Below are 22,797 nucleotides of genomic sequence, written 5' to 3' on the forward strand. Positions count from 1 at the left end.
GTAAACCCTGTTAAGTAAATAGATAAAAGTGAAGATTGTTGTTATAATATGATACACACCGTACATACGTTCATGACACGATATAAAAAGGTGTGTCGTTATAAAGGGGGTGTCGATTGATGTTAAACACGTGAGTTGCGTTTAAGGCTAGAAAATTACAAATACAAAAAGTGTCGTTATACAGAGCATCTTTGTGTAAGGGGATAATATATCGAGATGTCAAAATAGGGGACGATAATTTTGTATAATAATTTGTTTGTGATGTTACTGTAATCTAAGAACGGGAAAGTATATAGCAGTGAAAGAACATGTAAAAACCATTGCTGACCAGTGTCCTGACAGGACTCGAACTCAGATCTCCGACACAATACTGATGCCTGTTCCATCAGCAGTGAGATACAATACTTCGCACGCAGAAACTTACAAATGAAGATCATCTGCTACATTGGGTTCGTTCTGGACAGGGCGCTTTGTAAGTAGCTTGGTCTTTTTTATATGTACATAAACGAATCACGTTTCTAAACGTGTTTTATCTTACGTGTATAATATTGCCTCGAGTTACAATCGGTCGCCATCGTTACAAACACGTTAGGTAAATAAACATGTCAAACATCCGAAAGCAACAAGATTAAATGAAACGAGCAAAAACATACATAACGTTCATAACATATATAAAGCTTTATGAACACCACAATGATTACATTCGCCCTCTGTGTAGCATCTGCAGCGTACGTCTGAGTCCTCTGTGCGTTTTAGGTTTAGTTCGCGTACGCGCTTCGGTGCTTCGTTTTCTTTGGTCAGTTCCCGTGTATATATTATAGGTAGGTAATGCACGCAAGTTCAGCGATTTGTACCAGTAACCTATCACTGTGTACATGATAATGCACCTAGTACAACACGGACATCATTAACGGACCCGTAATTCAAGATATCAAATCGTCTTGTTTATTACTGTGTACCGAGTACAGGAATACGCCATATATCGACCCGAAAAGAGTTGCGCGTGTGGCGTAGTGACGTCATTAGAACTGAAATGGGACTTGTTAGGGCGGACAAAGGTGTCGTGAATATTGGAACATCTGTTGTTTATCCAAGATCTGAGAACCTTGTTATCCGACTGACTTTAAACTCGATAGTGTTTCCATACCAAACCTACGATGATATTTAATCACGAGCTGGCAACTGCTTATAGATACAACAAATCGTCTTCGCTTTCGTTAGATATACAAATGCGCCACGTTGGACTTCAATTTTTTGAATGGTGAAGAAAAATGAACGTGAAGCAACAGAAACCAGACCTGCTGAAAAATGTATACGTCGGTTGATATTTGTTCTAGTAATGAATGAATGCAAGAACGAACGGACGAATGAATTCAAGAATGAATGAATTCAAGAGTGGATGCACGAACGAATGAATGAATGTATGGTATTTAAAGAATAACTCTAAAGAGACAATCCTACCTATTGAAAATTATGTTATGACATCTCACGTGAAAGGTTTATGAAATATACATAGACATAGTTATGACATTGCAGATGATGCAACACCACGTGACCTATAAACAATTTCACGCTCTGTTGATATTCTATATAACACGTGTCGGCATCACTGAAAAATCTGTAAGCATCTGACTTTTTTTCGTAATGGATGTTAAAAACATTTCAATCCTCACATTTACATAAAAAAAACAAAAGTCAATGGTTTTTGCTGCACTAACTCGTTCTTCGCTGGGAACATACCGTATATCGGGAATTTTTTGCGCGTATCGTTTTTCGCAAATCTAACGACCCTTTATGTATGTTTTACTCTTTTTATTGTAAACACGTGAGTTATACATCTAAAGAGCTGACGTACCCACGTGTCCCTAGACACCTTCTAGCCGGGAATACTCCTACAATACAGGATAGTCGGTGTGGAAATATCTTGTCTAGTAGGACTGGATAATTCGATCTCAAGTTGTAGTTAGAATATTTACAGGTAAATAAGTAAGTTTTGTCATTCTAAAGGTTTTCAAAAGAGGCCTTTCAAAATTCTGAAACGATGAAATCGAAAAAAAGGGAATATGTAAAAGTTGTAAAAAGGATTATTATTGGGTTTTTCTCAAAACAATTCAAAGTGAAAAAATATCCTGATATACGGTAACATTAGAATGTTCCGGAAATGCGTTCTCGTGCAAGGATCAAACATCTCAAACAGACATTCAGGAGTGAAAACATGCCGCGGAAGGATATGGGACACTTTCTCGTCATTCGCGATAAATGATATACGTATGACAACCTTTCTTGTCTTTCGCATAGAAGAGAATCGGTGTGTGAATATCAATATTACTCCGCGCTCGAACACAGCCATCTTAGGAAATTTTGTGGTAATTTCCGCTAGACTTCGAATTTAAACGATTTGATTGGTCTCCGATTTCTTTCTAGCATTGTGTGACGGAAAGACCCGAGCAATTTCGTTCGTTTTTTTATGTTTCTATAACAACCGTGTACTTAAGTTGATATTTTTATTAAGAGATCGGAGACGGAAACACATATAAGATGACGAGTATGGGTTAATTTTCTTGAAACAAAATATATTGTCAATGCCAACATATCTCACTCGAAAACCGGCGACCCATAAATACGTCATGTTGATACAGTTGTACATAATTCAAACTGTGTGTTTATCTGTGGATTAAAAAAAGAATGGGCATGACTCCAAAAACTTGATATTTTATTTATCTTTTGTTACGTCATTCCCAAAAACATCCATCAGAAAAATCTCCAGAACTGGCCTGTTTGTAATAAGATTAGGATATAAATAGACGTTTGGGTTACTTTAACAAAAGAACATATCATAAACACATCTGGAAACGTTCAAGTGGACAAATATACTTTGCAATACAAACGGAAGTCTCTTTAGATACCGCGTGGCTTGTTCGACGAAGGTTAGCTATCCTATGTAACTAATGATAAACGTGTCAACGGATCAAATTTATGATGATTTAAATGAGCCACGCGTGGAGCAGGAAATTACATTGCGTAACGATCAGGAAGTGACGGCATTAGACAGAAAAGGATTAAATCTACCCATCATGTGACACGTCTCCCACTAATAAAATAATTACTATTACTGGTGATTATCAAACCTGGTCTGACAAACCTTAGTCGATGAAGGTTTGTCCTCTCAATAACAGATAATAATCAAATTTAGTGTACCGGCCCAAACGTGTCATACAAAGCACGGGATGTGATAAACATGGACAAGTTGTGAGTTTAGGCATGTGGACAGTGTATCACCTGTTTCGCTTACATGGAGAAGGAGCAGATGCATGATCTACATATATACAAAGTGTTCCAAACATATAACGTTCGTGTTATTCACGCCCCCCACCCCACTCTCTCTCTCTCTCTGTCTGTCTGTCTGTCTCTCCCTCACCCTCCCCCACCTCTCTCTCTCCCCGCTTGTTATTATATCATACTGCCACCTTGTAAATATAATGTGTTTGTATTAATATGTTTGGAAAGGACTTTATATAAGCTCGTGCCCTGTGCTATTGCTACTTATGTGCAATAACATATGTTTAAATCAAACTTCTTTCGTTCTTTTCTCTTGTCTACAAGCCTGTAAACTTCCGCTTTCGCTCACCACATACAGAAAATCTATCACTGGTTCTAATTTCAACTTAAACCAAGGAATGAATGGATTTCCACTTAAGATGAAAAAAATGAATTGTACCGTTTCTGTATTTACGAGTATTACTCCGAAATCACGTATAAATTGAAACAAATATAAAACAGCGGAGCAGTTTGAAGTTTATCCGTAATTGCTATCGACTTCTGTACTATTGCGTGTTTTCCTATACAATATCCCCAACCCTAGTGGCAGTGTAGTACAATGTATAGCCTTGGTGTGTGTGTTTTTGGGTTTTTTCCGTTTTTCTAACGTAGAGTTAAAATTAGCGTTAACATTCTCTTTGATGTTTTTATCGTAAAATATTTCCTACTGGTATCAGTTATAACGCCAACAGGAAATTTTCGGTCTTAAAGTTGATATAAGTTAAGGGGTAAAGTGACAGGAAATGATGGCATGACTGTTTTACACATTAACACCTCGTAAACGGCTTTGTATTCAATGCATGATAAAGCTTTGAAGAAATGAAAGAAGCTTACAAATTATGAAAAATAAGGAAAACTTATTGAAACAAGTGATATCAAAAATGATTTTCATCTCAATACAAAAATAACTTAATTAACAGTATTCAAATTTAAATTGAAACTCACGAAATCAATTGATGGCAAAAACTTTGAGGGAAAATATCGTCATTTTATTGTTTACTGAAAAGTTAACAATGCGTTAATGTTTTAAGCCTGGATGTAATCGCCAATTATAGCTAGTTTATGACTTTGATATTGATCAGTTTCATAAATATTGAAAACGAAAACAAAAACTGGACAAGTGAGGATACAAAATGGCTGACAAGACACACTCCCGTGGTTATTAAAACGTCGTATTTGACAGTCAATTAATCTTATTTTGAACTTCGTTGATTTTACTATAATAAAGGTTTGTTAAACTAACATCAAAGTTCATTGGAAGTTTTAATGCCAAAAACAGGAGCGCGGATATATTAGCTTAAAATTTGTTTCATATTCCCAGTAGTTACAAGTATCGCCTCCTGTTTCGAGCTATGTATATATATATAATATCAATTATTATAAGTAATATCGACGGTATGGTCCAATATTGGTGCTGGATCCCAACAAACAAATGTCCGTTGGATGCGTATTACTGGGATAGATATATGATCAATGAAATAATAGCAATAGTCAATTTTTCGAGGCAACCTGCCCCTTTATCTAGACACAGATTTTACATAAATGACATAAAACATAAAACAAATACAAAGTTATAAATCTAATTCGAGAGCGGTGGTGTAAATTTAGGTGTCTCGATAATCCCTTCGAAGATGGCGATTAAAATATTTTATATAAATCTAAGAATGTAATGCACTCTCATATTCACCAAAAGCGACAAAAAGGTGATGAAGTGTTAGCACTTGACATTCTTTTTCCGTATTACTGCACAGAGTACCTTTATTATATTTGCATTTAGCACATAGCTCACTTTTTTCGTAATATATATCACTAAAGTCAAACTTCATTATCTCGAAATCGGTGCGACCACAGGGAAAACTCGAGATATCCGAGAATTCGATTTAAGTGAATTAAAATGTTTAGTGTGAAATTTGAGCGGAACCGACGGAATACTTCGAATAAAACAGGGTCTTCGAGTTATACGACTTCGAGATAACGTGGCTTGACTGTATAAAAATATATATGACGTCATTATTAAGTGACGTCATGCGAGTAGTTTTGTGATCAATAGAACCATATTGTCGAGGCCATATTGAACTATTAAAGTATGGTGTCTCAGATATATATCACTTTGGTAGTTTTATAAATCATCCTCTTCACCTGCAAACAGTTCTATAGATCTATATATATGTAAAATGATTGAACTTCAGTATATATATATAATAATGGATACTCATGTAAGATTCTCGTTCACTGAAAGACTGAAAGGTCGTAATAGCGGACGTAAAACCTGTTAATTAGAAAGCAACCATGTAAAATCTATCAATCCTGTTGACACTCCGATTGACCTTTGCCTTCTATTAACAATTTCAGAGATCCGGAAATATTTGGACATACAACAGTGAATACGATTTGTGTTCAGCTTTACAGCATACATGGCTTTTGAACTTGAACTTTGATCAATATCTCGACGCTTTCAAAAACTATGGCATATTTGTAGATTTAATATAATACAAACATTATTACGCATGCGCGGACACGCGCATATGATATCAACGGGAGACGACGACTCGGGTCGAGGAATAAACACGGGTTTTCATGTGACCGAATTGTCTTTGTGGTGTCAAAACCCCTATAAAAATCTTTAAAAAACTTATATTCTTAATGAACAAAAGTATTTTTGGGAATATTTTAATTGATACACTTTTCAGTTCACAAGCTATAAATTACCCGTCAACGGCCTTGAAGCTTCCACGAAACAAAATAATTGATGATAAATTATAGCAAAACGGAAGTCAGATTGATAGTTCGGGGAAAATCAATTTCGAGAATTCTTCGCAAGTGATAAAAAATACTCCATCATCACTTCTTTATTATTGATGTTATAATGAGAGGACGCGCATTACTAACATTTCAAAAACAGAAAGTTTCCCCATAATTATTAATTCCAAAACGAGAAACTTGTCAATAAAGTTTGCCATTTTTTCTGTTTTTTCCCCAAATGTTGATTGAATAATGTTATTTAGAAAATCGTACGGAATCGTATCAGAAGTAGTTAAAATGTCTCCCGAACATCATAAGATAGGCATCACACAAGGTGCCGTCTTTCTCCCCTCACTGTCAGGTGAATCGCTCCGCGATCATAGTACAGAGAAATACGCGAAAATTCGGTGTGAAATTATGTTTATCTTATCATTTTCCTCAGATAGTAAGAAAGCAGCAGTTTGGTGAGTAAGAGTTGCACTTATTACATATGTCATAATTTAACTTTTTGTGCTTATTTACAAATGTATCGTTCATATCATACATTAACTACGCGATTTGCATAATAATTTTCGAACTTAAACCAACAAGTTTTCTCTCTAAGATGTGTACCCTCTGCACAGACTTAGATTCTAAGTCCACGGTGGTATTCACTCGACCAACAAAATGCTATATTGTGTAGACTTAACATTTATCTTCTAATGAAATTATCTCGGGTTTTGAATTCTGAATGCAGAAAGAACCAAGAAAGAAACAGAATGAACCGATACGAATATGCATAAGGACAAGGACGAACCAGGAAGCAAACAAACAAATAAAACACAGCGACGAAATTTCATGGTGTCGATAAACATTAATAGGGTTTATGTGGATCGTTATTAAAATTTTGGATATATCAGTTGATTTGGATTGAACTTTTCTATTTATTTTTAATAATGTTTTCAATTATTAAGAATGGTTAACCAACTGTATTGATAAGTGATCAATTTATTGATTAATCTACCATATTGAAAACAGATAATTTTATTAGTTACCCAACTACACAGAAAGTGATAGACTAATTGGTTAACCAACCACATTAGAATGTGATCATTTTATTAGTTAACCAACTTTATACTACAATGTGATTAAAATGCTTAACCATTACATTTAATTGCAGTGACTGTCAAATAATATATAGATTTGTTATTTGTGTAATTGTGAACTTACAGATTTCTCTGCTAATGATAACCCAACCGCTGCTTCGGTTAGGCACTGATGACATGGAGCTCTGGAGCCTTCTCTTGTCAGCATCGTCAGGTGGACTCCAACCATCAACGGCCGTTTCGACCCCTATTCCACTACGTCCTCTGGTTGGCGGGTCAGCAGTGGTGATCAATCACTGCTTGCTGTTGTCTGGGCTCCAGTTTGGCTCATCTCGTCTACACCATAGCCAGCATGATGCTCTCTCAGCCCTTTCAGCCAAGGTCTTAATAGCTGCTTTCCTCTTTGCTCCTGTCAGTCCCAATTTCTGGAACATCTTCCATACTGACTGTGCAGGGAAATCTCTGGCACCGACCTCTACTGGAAACAGTCATGTGTTCCATCCCTTATGTCTGCACAGCTCTGCAAGCTCTTGGTATTTGCCAGCTTTCTTCTCATGTGCCTCATCACACCCTTCTTCCCATGGAACCGTCAGCTCCACCAAGATGACCTTCTGGCGCTGTTGTGACCATATCACAATGTCTGGTCTCAGAGTGGTTTGCACTACATCAGGAAAGACGAGACGCTTGTTGAGGTCTACTCTCATTTCCCAGGATGGTGCTTGGCTGAGTACATTTACATGATATGCAGTAATAGTTGGTGGTTCCTTCTCTCCAGCTCTCACAAACTGTATGTGAGGTTTATGAGGTTCTATCAGTGACATCTTCTGACGCCGCTCCTTTTCCTGAATATCTGCTAGGGCAGCTAGAACCTGGTAATGACGCCATCTGTACCGTCCCTGCTGGAGGGCTACTCTACAGCCTGATAGGATATGTGCAAGTGTGCCTCTTCCACCGCACAAGGAACAAGCTGGAACTTCCAGAAGACCCCACCTACACAAGTTGCTTGGAGTTGGCAGTGTGTCATACACAGACCTGAGCATGAAGGATATCCTGAGAGGTTCCATTTTCCACAAGTCTGTCCATGTAATCTTGCGTTCCGGAAGATTCCACCGCGTCCATGATCCTTGCTGTCCTGACTCAACTGCTCTACTTTTGCGCTGCTGTTCCTCCTCTGATTTCACTACAGATACAATTCTGTCTCTCTTTTCCTTTCCTTCTGCTTTGCTCCACTGCTGGAAGTGATCGACTCCCAATCCTCGTCTACCAACACAGATGTTTCCCACGATGTCTTGTAACTTCAGCGTATTTTCAGCTTTGCTAACTGTAGCACCAGCTGACCATTTCCGGCCTGTCCTTGTGACCACTCCAGCTTTCTGTACCTTGATGTCTTTGGAGTCCTTCAGGGTCATAACCAATCTACACTTGGCCGCCTTGAATTCTTCCACCATGGAGGACAATGGTAACTGCAGCTGAGATGTCTTGCTGTACAGGCCAACTGCCGTGAAACTAGGTGGTACTCCCAGCCATGATCGTAACTTCCTGCTGGTACATCTCACCAAGGTTTCAACTGCTCAGTGGTAGCTCATACAGCATCAGGTTCCAGGACAGTCTAGGAAGAACACCATGTTGATATAACCAAGCCTTGAATTTCCCTGGTAGTCCTGACTCTTCAGCCATTCAGTTACTCGCTCCTCCACCTTTCTCACATCCTTCTTGTCAGACAGGGTGTCGTCGTACCATCTCCCTAGACATTTCACTGGGTTGTCAATGATTGATGGTATCTCCTCCCCCTGGACCCGAAGGATGAACTGCTTTGTCAACCGGCCATCCTTGATGATCATACACTGGGATTTCTTCGGTTTAAATCTCATACGGGCCCAGTTGACCACTTCGTCTAGTGCCGACAGTGTCCAACGTGCCTGAACATGGGTTGTTGTTGTGATCGTCAGGTCATCCATAAACCCTCTGTTTGATGGTTGATAAATTCCTGAGTTCATTTTCGACCCTCTAGTCTCTCTCTCAGCAGCTTTCATGATGATGTTCATTCCCATCACAAACAGGATGGGTGATATTGTGCACCCGGTCACTATTCCCTTCTCCAAGTCCTGCCGGGTTGTGGTGAAGTTGTTTGTGGTAAACCTAAGCTGCACACCATCAAAATACTTCTTCAGGATACTGATGACATGTTCTGGTATGTGATAGCGATGCAAAGCTACCTCAATCAGCTTGTGGGGGATACCTCCATAGGCATTTGCCAAGTCAAGCCAAACCACTGTCAAGTCGCTCTTGTCAGCCTTTGCCTCGCGAATCATCTGACTCAGAACGCTGGTGTGTTCTACGCATCCCGAGAAACCAGGTATCGCTCCCTTCTGGGATGACGTTAAATTTGATATGAATCTCGAACCCTAGTCAGATACACAAAATAGAGCGAAACCGAAAAAGAAAATGAGATTTTATTTAGTAGTTTATTTGTTATGAGAGTCGTGATAGATTCGTCTCAAATGAAGATCTATGACCTATGTGGTTCAAAAGTTTGTGTTACTGTCACAGTAGCCCGGATGTCTCTAGGCAAGACGATGTACTCCATACTGTCCCTGGGAAGTATGTGTCGGACCTTCCGCGTGTTTTTCAGTTAGGTAGTCATCAGCCACTTCATTGACACCTCGCATCATACTTACAAACTGTTGTAGTTTAAGGTGAATGAAGCTATAGCTAGACATTGACATCCGATATAACAGAAGATTTAAGTTTTCCAGATAACTAATATGAATGTTTCCGTAAATATATATTATTTGCAGGACAACCTATAGATGAGCTGTTCATTTCATATACATCATGCGGCTGTTAAAATGCTAGCTTCAAATTTCTTGCCAGCTCGCGATCATAAACTGCAATTGAAATCATGAAACAAAATTAGAAATCTATGTGCAGATGGGAAATAAGTGTAGGATAGACTTGGATCTAGTTGGTCGATTATTAGGATTTTCGTCTCCGCGACTCATCCTATGTCCGGTAACGTCGGTGTTCTGGCGACATGACCTGTGCACATCGAAATGTTGTACACATATACATGTGGATATGCAGTAAAAATATATTTATATACAAACGTGTAATAGTAAAAATAAGACATGTTCATGGCCATCTTCATATTTCTCAAATTACTCAAGATTATATCGTGACGTCATTTCTAAAATATTCTGGTGGCAGCTATTGAATCACACGAGTTGACAGGAACAGAAACAACATCCTGGTTATGTTATTAATTCACGAAGGAAAACGCATTAATATAACGATCTGGATGTGGATGACAACACCGAGCATTAAATACAAATGTGCTAATAAATTTGAACAGAATTGAAATTTTATATTCACTAACCTGAGCGAAAACCCATTAACACATGTACACAATACAGCACCATTAACTTCTACATGTTGATAATAACCTTTACAATATATGTAATATATATCATGGTCTGCAGATTAAACATTCTCTTCTTAAAAGTGATCAAAATGTTTAGTGTTTGCCAATTGTGTTCCTAGAACAATGAGACATAAACCGTGATTTAGTGGCAAAAACAGCTTGGAAAATTGCCTAGCATTATTTATTGTTTTTCACATTGTAATAATCACAAATATTAGACATATTTTCAAAGAAAGTTAAGGATATTTTCTAGATGCAACCAATGTTGTAAAATGTACATTTATTATTTAGTTAACGGTTTCTAGTGTTTCTAAGAATATATATATATACCTATTCTTTTGTCCTTTCATTATATTCTCATATACATAATAGTCCCACTAGGGTTTATATGATAATACTACACCTTCCTTTCTCACAGCCTGTTTATCTTGTGTGAAAATATACAGGTAAATAACATGGACATGGGACACGAGAAATACACATGTGTCGAGGTGTTCGTTCAAGTAAGACATGACAGGGATATCATCACGCACTTCAATTAGCGTCTCTTTCATTGAACGGTAAGGCAGATAAGGAAGAATCGTCTCATTGACGTGTTTCTCGTTGTCATCTCGGATCTGATCGGTTCCGCAAACTTTCCACGTCATTTTGTACTTAAGTCTCATGAGACTTCTCTACTTTAATAAACCCCCTGGACAACATAATGTACTGCCACTGTTGAAATAGTATCAATTGTAAAAATGACATATCATAAAAGACTTTCATTGTGATGACACCAGCCGGCAGTAGCAGATATGACGTCACAGCTTTTGGATACCGGAGATTCTCGAACTTGACCGGGGAATATCGAAGCATCGAGAGGAAATCAAATCCACCTGTAGCCGAATACACTTGTCTACAACCACATGCAGAGATGAATATCGATTCGTGGTACTATCAGGTGGTATCTATGTCAAAATATACAGACCTGCAAAATGTTGTTGTCGGTGATAACTAAATATCACCGGCAATGAAAGTAAACAGTTTTTTTTTCTTGGAAAATTATTAGATAATGTCTTAAAAAGTGATCGGTGTATTGGACAATGTACAGGTCGCACTATTTCTGCCTATAAAAAAACCGAGGCAGTTGAAATATATAGAGTTATTTCCCTTCTGAAAATCAAGGATTCTCATTGGCTGATAATTTTGGACATCAATTCCCACCAGATCCTTATTCATTAGTAGTGTTTATGAAGACTGTAGAAATTAAATCGACTTTGTTTGATTAAATAAGCATATCCAGCACCTTAAAACGACCGAGAAGTAAGTTTGTTATGAGACCATAACAGCTGAGCTTTAAGTAGCTAAAATACAAAGACAATATCATTCTATATTTTGTACGTTTTGCCAGGGATGTACAATAATGTATTATACGTCCCTGGTTTTGCTATTTTCGTCTTGTAATCACTTCAGTGATTGGAACAGTTTTTTTTCATATGTTTTAAAAAGAAAAATCTTTGTAATCTACACAAAAAGTGTTTATTAAATGAAATATTCAAGACATTATTCCTCGCAGGTAATTATCATGTGCCCTGGGTTATCTAAGTTCACATCTACCCGTCCTCGGAATCCTGTCAGTTGGAGGGGATTAGCGGTCTCGACAGGAGACTTATTCTGTGAATTCACCTTAACAAGAAAGCAGGACGGTCAGTTTTACCTGTATTACATCAGAAATGAACTCTCGGTTCACTTTTGATAAGACATATAAAAATAAAAGTGTTTCTTTTTCTCCAAAATTCTCCAAACTCACTATTTTATCGCCGGTTATATTTTATCCAAAACATGTGCGATATATTGTGTTATTTTGCAACATGTTTTACTTTTTCTTTTGTTTACTGGCGAATATTGTGGTTACATAAGTTTATTGCTATTTCAGCTTACGGTTTGCTTTCATCATTCCACTGTATATATAACTACTTTTGTGTGTCAGTAAATACATAGTGAATAGCTGTTTTGATTTGCTTTTGTATTCTTAACCATGCTTGGTTGTTCCATTTGTGTTATACAGGTTTGCTGGTAAATTAGCTCTACAGAGCCAATGTTTTTTTATCTGCACATAAAATATTTTCAAAAAGTAAATATGATATTTTGTACTCATCGTGCCTGCTGCTGCCCCTTTCCGAACAGGAAATACAGAACGAATTTCACAGTCATATAGTCAGGCATGCTATACGAATACAATCTTCTCCTATCCTAATGGTGTGACAGAGAAATCTCCAACCTGAGGAGTGATTTTTTGTCAGAGTGTTGTCTCATCCGAGGATCTGCCGAGATTTGGACTACAAAAAAAATCAACCCGAGGGTTGAAGATTTTTCTGTCACACCCTCTGAGGGTAGGGGGAGATTATTTTCGCCACGACGTAAAAAAAGAGGTAAAAGTGTCGGAATAGCGCATATCACCATTCACGTTTCATGACGTCACGGTTTACATGTAAATCATAACGCAACATAATATAGATCTAAAAAAATCAATTATATCTATTAATTAATCATTTACGATATAGTATTTCATATATATCAATGAAATGGATCAACATTACGATACATACTACATTCATAATTATCTAAACAGTCGTTTTTCTCTCGCTGTCACTTCAAAGCATACAATTGCCGACATGACATGAAATATGTTCCTATGGGGCGAAAAGCGTCAACTATTTTCCCCATCTTACCAATTGCACTTACTCTCACCACATTTCCTACTTTGAAGTCCATGATTAATACCAATTCTGTTATGTAAAGTTTGGATTTGCTTCAGGATGCCGATAGCTAGCAGACGATGTTTGTTTACAGCCAGAAGTAGTTCCGGTCGAACTTCCAGTTTAGCACGTGCTAATCAGGACGAGGCTATCTCCCCCAAGAGGTTGACAAGCTGATCTTTCCCGGCTGAAATGGGACACACGGCTGTGAATAGTGGGAGAAGACATCATCCACTTCAAGTCTTCCACACGTGGGACAATAAACGTTCAAATATTTACGTATCATATAATTAACATTCGGTGTTTGCCAATTGTTATCCTAGAACATGGCGACTTAGATCAACGGCAAAAAAAAACGTATTTTTTGTACATTTATATTTTTGTATATAACTTAGGAAACTTCGTAAATGTAACCAATGAGAAGAGATTGACGTATACGTATTATCCGTCCCTGCAATAAGTAAACTTTTGATAATATACTACAACAATGAAATAGGTAAGTGTGTATTGGCAAGAATATTTGCATAAAAGCTAGCATTATGATGTATATTAGTTTTACAACAATATCCACTCTTTGAGTCTGCTAAGCCTGTATGAAAATATACAGGTAAATAAAACGTATTGGGACAGGTAGTGATCATGTGTAAAGGTGTATCAAGGTGTTCACCCAGGTATATTTTTAACATGATAGTGGTGTCAGGTGAATTTGAATTGTGTCTTCCAATTAACATGTTGGGCAGATATTGAAGAGTTCGCCCGATTGATTCGTTACTTATTGTTCATCTCAACTGTGTTAGGTTTCTCATTTTTCACATATCATTTTGTATTAGAAAGTTTGCATAAAAATTATGATTTGTCACTGGTTTTATAATACCTCTTCACAACACCGTGTACCATCACTGATGAAATAAAACCACTTATAAAACTGCCATATTATATGATACTCCCACTGTCACTACCATCTTGCGGAATGGACAGATTTTGGGTGCTGAAGATTTCCGAAAGTTACCGGAGAAAGCCGAACCGCTGACAGACAATCAAACTCGCATGTAGCCGAACGCTACAACTGTATCGAGAAGTGAAAATCGATTCAGTATACTACCTAGGTAAGACCTATGTCAAAATTTAGATATCTACAAAATATGTTTGCCGATGATCGTTAAAACCGTTCAAAATGTCACTTTTCTGAATTACCAGTTTTCTTTCATGGAATGCGAGACAATCTGTTAAAATGTAATTTTTTATTTATGTATTTATTTATTTTCTATTCTTTTTTTTTTTTTTCTAGCCTTTGCGATCAATAATTAAAACTTCGGGACGAGACAGATGCCCACTCATTTAAGATCCTATATCTACATGTATCATATGACCAGCGTCATTCAGCGAATAAACCAACTGTATTATAAATTATGAAATGACGTCACAAACTGTAGCAGACTATTTCATGACGTCACAATAGATACCAGCGATATAAAACCAATACAAATCAATATTTGCCACAGAAAGGAATAATGATACAATTGTTTTGTCTAAAATAATGTCAGTGATAAAGCGGATCTGTTTCATTTGTGATTTATGAAACTTGTCATATTCTTAATCCGATAAGCCACGCATAGCCCTTCATCCGCCTCGACTTTTGTCACGTCACGTGGCTGCGCCCCTAATCTCCAACGTATACGTGGACATACTTCCTGCTAGAATGTAAATGGAGATATTTTCCTATCTATTCTTAAAAAAATATAACTAAAAGTTATCTATTCATATGGAATATCTCTGTCAAAAAATTACCAAACAGAGCTCGTGATTATTTTTTTAAACTTTAATCTAATAGTCATAACTTACATGTATTTTTGTCTGCTGATATTTACTGTATCTAAAAATAGCCACGAAATGACGAAATATTGACCAGAATTACATTATACATTAAACAATCTTAACTGTATGACACGTAAACAGTTCAATTTCAAAACGGAAAATAAAATGGAAACAAAAGGAACCTATTATCATCACATACTATACACATTATTAATCTTTTGTCTTTAGTTTCGTATTCAAATAAGGCTTTGGTGTTTAACGAGCCATATTGACAAGCCGATAGAGATCGATACCCGGATTTCACTTTTAAGGTGTGTTAACCTATATACGTACACGTGTAAGTTCACATACTGAATGTACATGTGTGCGATACCGGATTCATCATTGACGTTCACGGTCATTAGCATATCTCGGTAACATTTGACGTCAATATCACTGAATAACTTAATCCTAAATTAAAGGATTTCTACATTCAGGGTTAACAGAACTTGACATTTTAATTCTTCTTGTTGAATAATATCTATGAATCTAACATTCATCATTTTATTTTTTGTAAACAATGCTTCCACGTCGTTATTTAATGTTTTAAATTACACCTGTACCTTCCTTTTTCAATATTTTAACAATAAGTATTAATGAACAAACATAAATTATTTATAAAGAAAAATATAGCGAATAAAAATCACTCATGTAGACATACCTCTGAAACAAATATATATAGTTCTTTGTTTTTTTCCTTAAAAATCACAGCAAAATGCTGATACGGAATCAGATTACAAACTGAACCCTTAAATGTCTGGCTAGACCCTAAGATTTATTTACAAACAGTAACTGTGTGCGGAGACCCACTGAAGACGTATCGAGAGTGACCTTCATACGTTACTTTTCCACCGCAGAAATTGTTTTATCTACAACGTGTAAACCATAAGAAGAACCAAATAAATTATAAGATATCGTAAATTTTGCATATAGGAATAGGTCTATCGGGTCTTCACGTAGATAAATGTCATAAAACATACATTGTGTTGTCATGCACAATCTCGTTTGAGATATATTTTTCTTTTGGTGAATTTTTATTTGTAGTGTCGGCCATCATCGTTTCAGGTCCCTTCTATCGTTTTAGGACGTACTTAAACTTATAACTTGATTCCAAAATACATAGCCCGACAACAGTAAAAAAACTTAAACTCAAGCATATTCTATTGCCATATCGCAATGTCTAAAGCATTGGTCAGTAAGATTTACCAACTTATAAGTGAACTTCTCCCTCCATACAGAATTATGATTACAATTATGAAATAAAAATAGTCACATGATTAAACATTAGAATGTGAAGTACGACGAGATTAGAAACTAATCTATCATGTTTAGTACTACATATAGCTTAATTAACCACAGAATACAAAATTTTGAAGAGGATGAATTTCGTCACAAGAATTTTATTTCAACTCATTACTAATCTAAATTGTAATATCCCAACGGACCAATTTATAATTATCAATTTAAACACCAAAATAAATATGAAAGTAAATAAATAAATAAAAATAAATAAGACTAGATATACTCAGCGGATACTCGAATTTAATATTGGTTAACCATTTCAAACAATGATGTAATAGCAACAACACGGTAACGATGACATATATTAACATGCGTGTTTGATGACATACTTATTGACAACAAAAGTTGGAGACGAATAAAGAAATCTATGTTAGTTTTATCGTATTATACAATACACACATCATCTACCGTAAACTGCCGGAACATGTAGATGAATGACACTGGTAGATCTCATACGATAGAAAAGTTCTCTGTCATCCGATTTGATATTGACGGAAAATTGTAAATCTTTATATAAAATTTCTGAACACCCCACATGTTAAAACTGATAGTTAGATTTGGTTTCAAGTTTAATTTTTATTTTCATCATCATTTTCATTTCCCCCCCCCCCCCCGAGATTGAGTAGTTTACAATAGAATATCCTCTATATGCTTTGATTGTTCACACCCGAAAAGAATGACAACATTCTACATCAGTGGTTAACCATCAAAATATCATGTAAAATGTCAACTGGATGATGACGTATTCGAATATCAGTCATGGCTATATTTTCAAAATTCGCGTGTTAGATAAGGGTAGTACACACGTGTATCAGATACGTGTAATAAAATCATTGAATGAATAAAAATATCGATGATGAATTCAGCCATCGCACGGTGTAGTGATTTTCGCTAACAATATTTAGACAACCCGTTCCCACTTGGAAGTCCAACGATAAAACCATATGCTTTCACTGCGGTACCCAGGTACACATCTGTTTGCTGTGTGTACCGTTATAAAATTTGTTATAAGGCCATGTGCTGGTCTTAAAATAGTAACATAACGGTGCTACCCTATGACGTAGGCAAAGCACAGGGAGTAACATTATCCAACCGAGGAATACTAGCCAATCAAAACACTACACATTTAGTTTAGCCGTGAATAAAGCATATGGGCCAACCTATTCCGGATTACCGGTCATTGTCTTAAAAAATTAAAGTAAGGAATAAAATTCGTCGCAGGGATAATTTTAATCTGTTTCTGTAGAAAAGGGATATAGTTGTGTAAGAAATATATTGAAATAATCAGACTTTCTACATCTCAAACACATGCTATTTTTAGCAGTCCGTATCTGACCTCCCCTGCAAAGTCGATTCGTCCACTGTACCTTACACGGTGATCTGCTTGGAGCGCTTGTCGAGGTGAAGTGGTTTACCCGAACACCTAAGAAAATCAAGCTAGAAATTGTATGTTTCTGGCTTGAATTTTCGTTTCTTTCACCAACCTTTCATTTTGGGATATATTTGGGGTCAAGGGTCCATTCACAGGAATATTATTTTATGAAGTGAAGGTGATTTTCGTTAAATTTAACCATAAACATTCGGTGCAATGGAATATGCACATACAAAATCGACGGAGGAAGTGCTTGAATACTTCAATGTCGATGTGAGCGGTTTATCGGAGGAACAAGTTAGGGTAAATACAGAGAAATACGGGCCGAATGGTGAGTACAAATTTGAAATAAGGAGTCTCAAATCGATTTTAAAGGGAGAGAAACTGCAACATGCTTTCGCGTGTCGATCACGTTGACTGCGTGTAAGAATCGCCATATTTGATATGTTCAGATAAAAGCAGTCGATAAATAAAGATGAGTTAGTATGAATTCCTTATATGATTATAATAAATCATTAGCAGCACGAACATATAAAATGTTTATGTTGATTTATAATATATTAATGTAAGTTTTCTGTTTTCTTTACAGAATTACCGACGGAAGAGGGTAAGTAAAGAATGGAATTTTTATCGGTGGATTTACTCTTGTGAAATGTCACTCGTGCTAAAGTCAAAGGAGATTTCGTTATCCGTTGTTTATTCAGAGGGCCTTCATTGTTTTCTCCAGGTAAACCACTATGGGAATTGATCCTAGAACAGTTCGACGATCTTTTAGTGAAGATTCTCTTGCTAGCAGCTATAATCTCATTTGTAAGTATGCCTTACGTATGTTAAAATTTTGTACGACAACACGACACGTGGACCGGTTCTTGAGTGTATCAAAATATTCACCATGTGATGTTATGCAAATATGTATGTATAGAGAGAGGCGTCACTAATCAAGCTATAGGGAAATTGAAACAACTATCCATTTCGAAGGCGGTTACATTACCAATTCTGTACCAGGAAATTAATTAAAGTGTTAATAACTCATCAGCACAACTTAATATATAACATTTTAATTATAAGTTTGCAGTCAGAATCCCTGCTCCACACCTTAATTTGGATAAATGCATTTCATGGCAAACCGAGAATCCCTGCTCCACACCTTAACTTGGATAAATGCATTTCCTGGCAAACTGAGACAGAGGATTACTAAATTGTGATTATTGATATATTGACCAAAGTTTGTCTGGGGTGGTTTGGCAACAAGACTAGGTCTAGTGGGCTGGAATCAATGAGTTTGGATAAATTTGTATTCATGAAAGTGATTATGGATAAATGCGGTGTTCATGACAACTTGACTATTTATATAATTGCATGGAATATCAGAATCAGGAATTGCTTTGTGTAGACAAATATTTGCCCTGATCCTGTTGGAAATGATCATCTTGCTTGAGAAGATGCACCAGCACTCAATACATCCTCTCAAGATAGAGGACAAAAAGTCCCTCGTGATAGAATGTCATTGTTGGTCATTCTTCTTTCAAGAATTTACATTCTCAGTTCCATAATTGACAGAAGCCTTTACTTCCATTTCATTGAATCAAGATAAATTCTCAATAAATGTAAATAAGACCAATGGATATTATAATAAGAGTGCAAATTAAAGGCTTTGACCCAAAGTAAACACATTTTTGAATCTGTTTTGGTTTTTACAATCGACATGACTAAATTACATCTTTGGTAGCTACATGTACATTTGTTTGGCCATTTTAAAGAAAATGTCATTCAAATCCAATTGCTTTGAATTTGCCTCTAAGGTACAGATCTGTAATCCAAGTTAAAATATTAGACAAATTCTTTTCCCAACTGGCCATTTTCCAAACTGGACCATCTCCTTTCCTCTGGCATATTCTTAACTAATAGAGAATGTTTTCAGTGTTAGGTTGTGTATTCATAATTCTTTCCTTACATCAATACAGTATTTTCTTGGTTATAGAAAGAAAGTATCCCGTGTTGAAAATTTTCCTACATGTGCAAGTATATTTATATAACTACACATGGACTCTGAACATAAGGATACTGTTGTATTGTCCATTACAGACTATCTGTAGCTCTATACACATACTTACATTCTACCATGCTATTTGTAAGCTTCATGACTCATCATATAAAGACTGATTGATCTTCATCAATTACAGACAGGATACACTTGTGTACTTTATGTTGGTGTCGTTCACCTTTTCCAGACTTCATGATTTTGTAGTAAGAGGTCATGAAATGAACAACAATATATTCATAATTGGGTCAGATGTCTTATATGTATGTCATTCAATATGTAGTATAAAACACTGATTCTGTGATGGTGTCTGGTGTGAACATGTAAGTTTGTATTTCAATTCTTTATGTAGAGTGTTTGTGATACATGGTTTTATTTTTCTTAAATTTTCTTGATACATATTTTTTTCAGTTTTAATAGTTTTTAATATCTTAAAATATATTGTTTTACTCAAACTTGTAAACATCTTTTTTATCAAATTTATATGCAGGAGTCTGTTGTGCACTATTGAAGTATTCAGGATGTATCAAGAAATTAAAGTGTGTCATCAAATCATTTGACTCTATCATGGGATAGATTATTACCGGTATTAAAATTGATAAAATCTGAGTTTTTAAGTCATGGATAGGTAGATATTTTAGGTGAAATGTATTTCTCTGTTTCTGTCAGATTTATTCTGTTTTGAAGAACATGGTTTTCGTTGATCCAAGAAGGAAGAAATTGAATTTATTATCACTTCCATTAAAAAGATGGTAGATCTCAATAGAATATGTGCTGTCCCCAAAACACTAGCCAGATTTTTTGGTAGTGAATATAATTGGGCTACACTAGATAAGTGTGTTGAGTTAAAAAGGGGAGGTAACTTTTCAAAGTGTAACTTTAGTGATAGGATCGTCAGGACTCTGCAGTCATTGTAAGTATTTCTTTCATGGCAATAGCATAGATATTTTTGCATACATGGTGCAAATAATTTTTATCATTTATTGTGTTTTTTCGCATACAATGTAAAAAGGAAAAAAAAGTGTGAAGTCGATAAATGGTAGAAAATATATCAGCATGGTTTGATGTATGAAACAGTTGTGTGCCATTTTCATTTTAGATTAAATGTTGTTATGTATATTCATTGTCTAGTATAAAAACTTGATTGTAAAAGACACAAAGGATGAACAGTATGTTTTAGTAAGTAATTTTGCAGAGTTGGAAAATTGATGAGTGAAAAAGTTTTCTAAAATGGTTGATATTGACTTTAAACAGGTTGGACATGAAAAATATCCTGACAAAGGCCCATGCAAACTTGTAGTTTAGGTAGTTGTAATTGTTGAGAATTATTTGTAATTTTAGTAGGTTGCACCCGGATGCAGGTCACAACAATAATGAAAAAGTTAAACAAATTACACCCACTTACATACTTCCTTCAAGTATTACGTAATGTTCTACCATTTTTGCTAGTATAGGGGGTAAAATGAATTGTATTCCGTGGAAATAGCTTAAGAAACGCATTGAGAATGATTTATGAAATGAGAAAGATATAAAAGAAATAAGGCCATTAATAAATGAGAAATAATTAAAGTCACATATACAGTACAACTACAAGTATATAAAATACATTTTCGGTCATATCGGACATGATTTAATACATCAAAAGGGAAAAAGAGTCCTTGTCATTACAATGTTTTGTGTAGGTGACTATCGCAAGCATTGGGCCCATATATATCCTCATCTACTTTATCGAATGATAATAATTGTATAATATACAACAACCTTTTAGATTCCTTTTGCTTGCAATCTTGATAATACTTCAGTGGAATGTGCAAGATGTGTATGTTTAAGTAAACGTGTATATATATATATATATATATATATATGTATATATACATACTATACATGTGTACCATTCCTATCAACCTTGTGTTATGTTATATAAGCAAGTTCCACTTCTACCAAAAATACAACACACCTCAAGGCGTTGACCTTTCCATTCTTTTACCAAGCCTACACATCTATGATAACTAGATGCAGCTGAATTTGTCTCCTGACTGACAGAACTGCTGGTTGGGATCTGAAGAAGCAAGCTAACAGATTTTGTTTGATGGAAAACAGCCAGTATAAAGGGGAGCATTAATTAGCTGGCAGATGAAGATGTCAGATTGTGTCTTACATAGAAAAGTAACCTAGCAAGTGTATAAAATAAAAGGTCTGGGTAGAGTGAACCCTTCAGTTTCCCTGTGGAGTAAGACCTTGGTTAGGATCAGAGAATGTTTTCTTGAAAAACAGGAAATTAATGTACCTATTTTCTGTATTTGATGATATATTTATGATGTTCATGCCGTTTCTTCATGTTGGCAATATGGAATAATTTAAATATGATTGCAGAAAAATTGATACAAAATGGGCAATGATCACAGCATGTCATGTATATATATATATATAGATATACATGAACATTTGTACAGCCCTACTTAATTACATGTACTTGTGTTAGGGGGCCCTAAGATTTAGAAATTGAATGAAGAATGTCTTGGGAAATGCTTTGTTGGCAGTCACACAGCCAGGCTGTTGTTAAAAAGGTTTACATGTATATTACATGGAACCTGTAGTGTGGACTTTTAAAAAAATAATGTAAAACTATGTCACTGTCTTTCAAGTAGCAAGGGTAGCAATGGTAGCTTAGAATATTATTTTAACACATTGTTCAGGTTTGTCACAGTATTTCATTCTGAAGAAAAAAAATATGGTAGACAGGGGAAACATCTTTTGCTGCAATAGGACCAACAAAATACTGCTATTTCAGCAATATCAATACTTCGATTTTGAAATTATAGTCAGTATTACATATGTAGATGTAAATTTATTGTTGCCGAGAAGTAATTAATCACCAGGATTGTTGATAGGTTTAGTTATTGTTTCTGAACCATATATAAAAC

At 35.8% G+C, this 22,797-nt stretch overlaps 1 protein-coding gene across 3 annotated transcripts in view; it reads left to right on the forward strand.

The window, feature by feature from the left end:
• The first annotated feature begins 17,846 nt into the window (after positions 1-17,846).
• The window catches only part of LOC132550909 (calcium-transporting ATPase sarcoplasmic/endoplasmic reticulum type-like), a 50,179-nt gene continuing 45,228 nt past the window's right edge, over positions 17,847-22,797 (forward strand). For all 3 annotated transcript variants that reach the window (XR_009554234.1, XM_060215010.1, XM_060215011.1), the window contains exons 1-3: positions 17,847-18,163; positions 18,422-18,439; positions 18,560-18,642. Coding sequence is in view for 2 of the 3 variants with exons in the window: in XM_060215010.1 (XP_060070993.1) it covers positions 18,049-18,163; positions 18,422-18,439; positions 18,560-18,642 (216 nt within the window). In the remaining variant the exon portion in view is untranslated. The remainder of the gene's footprint in view (positions 18,164-18,421; positions 18,440-18,559; positions 18,643-22,797) is intronic.

This window comes from Ylistrum balloti, unplaced genomic scaffold (genome assembly GCF_031769215.1).
Source record: "Ylistrum balloti isolate Yb309-2 unplaced genomic scaffold, AGI_CSIRO_Ybal_v1 Utg370158, whole genome shotgun sequence".
NCBI classification, from domain to species: Eukaryota; Metazoa; Mollusca; class Bivalvia; order Pectinida; family Pectinidae; genus Ylistrum; species Ylistrum balloti.